The sequence below is a fragment of the Perissodus microlepis genome, chromosome 11 (assembly GCF_051167445.1).
Source record: "Perissodus microlepis isolate ML-2025 ecotype Zambia chromosome 11, ASM5116744v1, whole genome shotgun sequence".
In the NCBI taxonomy this organism is placed as follows: domain Eukaryota; kingdom Metazoa; phylum Chordata; class Actinopteri; order Cichliformes; family Cichlidae; genus Perissodus; species Perissodus microlepis.
In genome coordinates this window covers 10,005,653-10,012,252 of record NC_140471.1, presented here as the reverse complement: position 1 = coordinate 10,012,252, position 6,600 = coordinate 10,005,653, and the positions used below count along the sequence as shown (strand labels likewise).

The following is a 6,600-nucleotide window of genomic DNA, read 5'->3' as shown; positions in this document are numbered from 1 at the left end:
TGTCAGTGTAGCTTCCATTTACACCAAGGTGCACATGAAGCCTGCCAGGATTAGAAACAGAGGCACTGCAGTTACATTTGGATATAGGCCTTGATGATTTCTCTAAGTATGAAAGTGCAGCTGACGTTTCATGGTGGGTCAAATGTCTGAAGTTAAAGGATCACGGTGCATGTAATGTGTACTATAATCATAACTTGATGCTGATTTCATGTATATCTTACAGGCAGTATCATTTTTCTGTAGCAGTGAGGACTTAAGAACTCAGTGATTGAATGGCATAGAAGTGAAGAGTGCAAAAACCTTTTATGGCCAGGATACATTCTGAATTACGCACAGAGGATGTGTCACATTTCAGATCATTTGGTTTTGAAACCCATATTTCACATGAGCGAGTGCCAGTTTTCAGCATGTGACTGAAAGGTTGACCTGATTTTGAGTCGACACACCTACGCAATCTTCTAAACCTCGTGTACCTCGTGTAAATTCCGCAAAGCCAGCACGATACATAACATCTTAAAAGGACTCACAATAAGTGCTACTCAACTAAAAAAAAAGTCATATGGTCACATCGGAAGAGCTGAAAAAAGATATGAAAATCAGCACATTTAAATATGGTATCATTTGCATTTTTTAGACTATCACAGCGTTTTTAAACTGTGGATTCTGGCATGTTTGCAATAATAATTTAAAGAACTAAATTAGGACCATGAATCGTGCAATACAAAGTCAGTTAGAACCTAAGAAATAAAGGACATTTGATAAATGTAGGTCGTACTTGTGGGCACAAAGCATTTCCTGCACCGACAAAGCAGTAAATGTGACATTTTATTGCAGGCTGTAAAGTGTGCACATGATAGACTCATCATGCCTATTAGTTGCCGATGCAAGCTAAGGAAACCACTCTAAAGGATCATTTTGAACCCTTTTTCCTCAAACTCCTTATCAGCCCATCCCAAAATAAACAGCGCACTTGAGGATTGAGTGAAAAACTCAAGTTTCATTTGTTTTACAGCATCACACAGGAAACAAGAAACACTGCATTAATGGATCCTTGGTCGTTAGGAGCTTAAGGGAGATGCTGTAAGTTAGTCACACCAAACCAGCTGGTTCCTAAACCGTCAGCACTTTAAATGTTGGAGATTCGGGAAGATCAAATAGGGAGGAGACACTTTGTCCTTCCTCCTGCTGCTGATTTTAATATCCTAGATCTTATTTCCAATTATTCCCAGTGAAAATTTCTGCCCCTATTTAAAATTCAGAATTCAAGCCAAGTCAGACTGGATACAGACCTCAGCAGGATCGCCATCAATGCAAGACGATGATCATTATGAGACGAAGGAAAAAAACACCATCTACTCTATCGAGGTATTACTATTACAGAATCATATAATTAGTTGCCTATAAGTATAATTATACTAGATTACAACTGTAGGATATGAGCTACACTTATCAGCAGGTACTGTTCGTCTCCACAGCTTTCTGTACTAGTGCCGTTCCTGCTCTCTGGTGAGATCTGCTGCATCAGGGTGGAGGACTCTGATCCCATCTATGAGCACCAAGACCCATTAACCACAGAAACACTCACAGGCTCCGTGTGTCCAATTACTGCATCATCACTGTGTACAGAGAGTGCGAGCCATGCAGAAGTGCCCAATACCTGTGGAACTACCTGCTCTGCGTGTGTGTCACCTGTGAGAGTCTAAAAGGTGTGTGTAGGTGTGTTTTTAGTTTGTGGATTCAAATTTTGTTGGAACTTTCTCAGGTGAGACTTCCGTGACATTCCTTTCAGGATTCTTCAGCGTGCACAGGATGCCTGCTGGGAGGACTTTTATGGCCATCACATATTTGCAAAAGTGCTCCGACGTTTTCGGAGATGTCTGACACACACCATCTCGAAGCTAACGGGAGGTTGAGACCTACTACAGCCGGGAGAAACAGCGCTCTCCCGGCACATCGTGCCTCGACCTCCCGGTCGACTTCGAGCTGGCGGCCTCCGAAGAATGCGTCTAAAACTTTTGCGAAATCTCGCAAAACTTTTGCGAGATCCCGAGTTTGTTTTGCGAGATCTCGCAAAAGTCCGTCTTATTTTTTTTTCTCCCATGTCCCTTGCGGGGCTCCGTACCTTACACTCCTTCACCTCTTAATTGATAAAAAAGGAATAATATTATGAAGGCTCCTGATGAGCTCATGACCATTATGGGGGGAAAAAATCCTTATTTTTTTTTATATATAAATCAAATGCACAAATTGGTCAAATTAACCTATTAAATACAATGAACAAGTACAGTGAAACTCATCCTACCACAGCTGAGTCATGCTCATATTCTGTGGAAACAGGAAGAGAACAGAGAAATGAAGATCCTGCTGTGACTCACTGACCAGTTCGTTTTGCTAATTCATCAGCCTGTAAACCCCAATCAGTGACTCACTGACATATTCTGCAAATTAAAAGGGGGACTCACATAGTGACGTATGATTTTGCCTGTTTCAAGAACCAGGCGGTAGAAAAAAAAGATCAAAAATTTGTATTAACCCGCACATCATATGCACATGACAGCACAGACACATTTCCCTGAAAGTTTAGAAGTTTTTCAAGTTGTGCAAAGGCAGATATTTCTCAAAAACCTGTGACTCATGTGTGATAAGATATATTACTGTAAAATTGTAGACTTCTTTATTTCGCTATAAATTATATTCATCAAATTCCCACAAATGAAAGAAACAACTGAGCTTTTAAAACTGTGCAAGCTTTGGACTTTTGAATACAATATTACACAATCCACTGTGTATTCAATGACATTACAAAGTAATCATGCATTTCACGTGGAATTCCAATAAAACTGATTGATGTTTGTGGCTGTAATGTGACAAAATGTGGAAAAGTTCAAGGGGGGCGAATACTTTTGCAAGCCACTGTATATTTGACCCTACACTTTACAGAAGATTTAAGGTCTTTTAAGAGTAAACAGCGAACTATATGCTCTATTCATGTAATCTCATATCAGTGGCCTCCCAGCAACAAGTTGGTGAAATCTGAAAATTAGCTTAAATGTGAATTATTTCTATCAGACAAGGAGGAACCAAAAAACTCTGTCACAACACTTGATTAAGATGACACATAAAAAGTTAGCAACAGGCAGCGAGTGAAACTAAATCACACATTACTCCAAATACTTCCTTCCATTTTCTGACAGTTTCTTTTTTCAATAACATTGCTTTACTACACAGAAGTAGTTTGACCTTTAAGATGAAGTTTACAGCTGATTAGACAAATCACATCACCCACGCAGGAAGGGTTCCTATAAAAGCCGAGTGCTGTCAAATCCTCTTTGACAGACATCCCATCATGAACATGGTGAGTATTTGACACAACTATAGAGCTTAAAATGGGAATACGTGATAGGTTCACATTTCAAAAAATTTAAAAGTCGTTTATATTTATTTTACACAGTATGCAAATTCTAGAAATGGGGAAATATTTTACAATAGAAAAAGAATAAACAGAGATATGCATTTATGTTTAATTACATTTGATTATGTAACGCGAAATAGTTAAATACTTAAATCACTTTTATCAATGATTTGTAGAGGAAGTTTGCCACAGTGGACTCTTTTGTGCTTACAGTGTACAGATGGTTTATCCATTAGATGCTGCATTGAGGTTAAAGAGGTTTCCTCTTGTTAGTTTCATTCTGGCCCCTGAAAAGTCAGTGTAGAAGCTAAATATCAGGTCAGATCAGACAAGAGGTAACTTAAAAACAAAACACAGCTAATGTGAGAGGATTAAAAACAAACAGAAACGCTTCCATATTTTTGATGCATGTTCCTGTGTTACTGTTTTTGACTTGCGGTTTCGAGATGTGCAATTTAACCTAGTAAATATTTCCACTACTTTAGGTGAAATTTTAGAGCTACAGGATGAGGGAGCTATAACTCACAGGCATAGCAAATCACATGTTCTGAGGTATTTTCAGCACTTATAATCAGGTGTCGTCTCTCTCTACAGCTTATCGTGCCAGCGCTGGTCCTGCTCTCTGGTTCACTCTGTGGTGCCTCAGTGGTGGATCCTGTTCCCACCTTTGACCACCGAGACCCGGTAACCGGAGAAATCCTCAAATGTCCCAAGTGTCCACCGGGCACGTTCATGTCTGCTCATTGCACTGCCACCACACCCACACAGTGTCAGCCGTGCAAAAATGGCCACTTCACCGATCTGTGGAACTACCTGCCCAGGTGTCTGTACTGCAATAACCTTTGCACAGGTAACCTGGAGGTGGAAACAGAGTGCTCCCCGACAACCAACAGGATCTGTCGGTGCAAAGAAGGCTTTTACTCGGCTGATGACTTCTGTATCCGGCACACAGAGTGTGGCCCCGGATACGGGGTTCAAACGAAAGGTACAGTATTCATTTATTAAATATGAACTACTAAACCATCCATCCATCTTCTTCTGTTTATCCAAAACATCAGTATGTCTAACTCACTTTACACTTCCAATGAATGTAGTGACCTGAAGTCCTCTGTTGTCCTCTCTTAGGTACACAGCAGACAAACACCGTTTGTGAAAAGTGTCCAGAGGGATATTTTTCCAGCTCATCTTCTGCGGTGGATTTGTGTGTAAAACATCAGGAGTGCTCCAGCGGGCAGAGCGTACTCCTCACTGGCTCAACCTATTCTGACACCGTGTGTGGCACCTGTGAGAGTCTTGCAAACGGAGGTATGTTATTAATGTTATCTGCCAAAAACAAAATATTTTTTAATGCAACCAAATTTACAAAGTTATTTCAAACTTTCTCAGGTGAGACTCTCAGGACATTCCTCTCAGGATTCTTCCATGCACACAGGATGCGTGTAGGAAAAATCAAGAAATTTGTTTCCAAGTGAGCACACTCTTTGTCTGTTTGATTATTCTCCAGCACGCCCTCACCTCTAAATGAAAAAAAAGACGCCCATTAAACCATTGTCTCCTTGCAACAGATACATCCTTACCTCGTTGGAAGAGAGGTGCAGTCTCCCCAAACAGAGAGAGCCTCTCATGGATCACATCATAGACTGGCTGGCAAAGGCTCCAGAGGAAAAGCTGAGGAAGATTCCCGACATGCTAACAGCTTCAGATCTTAACTCCATGGCAGAAAAACTAAAGAAGAGACTCCATGAGATTAAGCAGCAGAACCCAAATTGCAGCTTAACAATAGATGAAGTAAACAGTGCTCTCTAGTCTGCAGTCTGTTACACATTGAAAACATTTTTATAAGTGTTATAGGAGGATATTTTTACACCATTCTCCATTTTATTGGCGTACATGCATCATAATAAAGGTAGACAAATGTTAAAACAAATAATATTATTTTTATACATTGAGGCTTCTGATTAGAAGACATATGACTCCATTACAGTAGAGTTGTGAATTATTCCTATGAAATAAGGGCCACAATGAACAAGCTATTAAATACATATATTCACATTGCTACAGCTGTTTTTGTAAATGTTGCACTTAACTCCACATTGTTAAGAGCTTAAGGGTGGAAAATAAAACAACAACAACTAGGAATTTCACACACAAAAACTGAAATATGAAAATATTTTAAACATGACATTGTGATGTTATTTAAAGTTTTAAATAAAATGATTTTTATAAGATTGTGTCAATGTCATTCAAACAGAAATATTTTACCTGCCAAGTGTAAAAACCAAACAAAGTATCGCGCATGTTGTAACCTAAAGTCACAACCTCCTGTATCACCTCCTCCCTTATGACCTTCCTATGAATGAACTAATTATTTCAAACAAGTGAAAATGTAGCTCGTCTTTCTTGTTATCATTATCCTGGAGTAAAACACATACTTTGTAATTGTATTACAAAGTACTACATTTAGAGTGAGGAACTGTTAGAGATTTCAACACGTTCTCACTCCCACAGCGTAACAGTCGTGGATATAACAATAGGACAATTTCATGAATTAATAATTGCATAAGCACATTAGTAAACTCATTGTAATTATAACTGTATTAATTATTTGATCATTTACTTGACAATAAAATGAAGAATTGGCAGCGATTTCAGCCTAATGTCAAGAGAACTTAAAGTATAATAATATACTGTTTTAAAGGATCCTTTTAAACTCACAAAAATACAGTATTGTTTGAGTATTTGCCCCCTTCCTGATTTCTAATTTTTTGCATTTTTGTCACAGTAATATTAGACAAAGAGAACCTGAATAAATTAAAAATGAAGTATTCCAATGATCATTTCATTCATTAAGGGAGAAAAGCTATCCACACCTGCCCCTCTGTGAAAAAGTATTTCCCTCTAAAACTGCTTGTGCCACCCTTTGCAGCAAGTAGTGCAATCGAGCGTTTGTGATAATTGGCAGATGTGGGAGGTGTGTAGTCATAAACCCTGCAACTGTCCATCAACACAAAGAGGCAGAAAACAAAAGTTCGTTCAGTGCTTGACTGCAGGATTTGTGCTGCAGCCGTGACCTGTAAGAGGGTTTACGTTCCTCCTTAGCGTTATGCGCCATCTAGTGGCAACTTTGAGTAAACACCTGATATAGTAACAAGCGGAGGTGGCAAAAGTACAGACATTGTGTCCTTATG

At 39.2% G+C, this 6,600-nt stretch overlaps 1 protein-coding gene across 1 annotated transcript; it reads left to right on the top strand.

Moving 5' to 3' along the window:
• The first annotated feature begins 3,346 nt into the window (after positions 1 to 3,346).
• Positions 3,347 to 5,781, top strand: LOC146377274 (tumor necrosis factor receptor superfamily member 11B-like). Its single transcript, XM_084944412.1, has 5 exons — positions 3,347 to 3,355; positions 4,007 to 4,397; positions 4,538 to 4,717; positions 4,799 to 4,880; positions 4,978 to 5,781. The coding sequence occupies exons 1-5, from the start codon at positions 3,347 to 3,349 to the stop codon at positions 5,216 to 5,218; spliced, it is 903 nt and encodes a 300-aa protein (XP_084800538.1). The 3' UTR covers positions 5,219 to 5,781.
• The last annotated feature ends 819 nt before the right edge of the window (positions 5,782 to 6,600 follow it).

Bases quoted from the DNA above. Each gene is read 5' to 3' on its own strand.
- LOC146377274 (XM_084944412.1), top strand. The intron at 4,398-4,537 runs GTACAGTATTCA...GTCCTCTCTTAG, and splicing joins ATACGGGGTTCAAACGAAAG to GTACACAGCAGACAAACACC. The intron at 4,881-4,977 runs GTGAGCACACTC...TCCTTGCAACAG, and splicing joins ATCAAGAAATTTGTTTCCAA to ATACATCCTTACCTCGTTGG.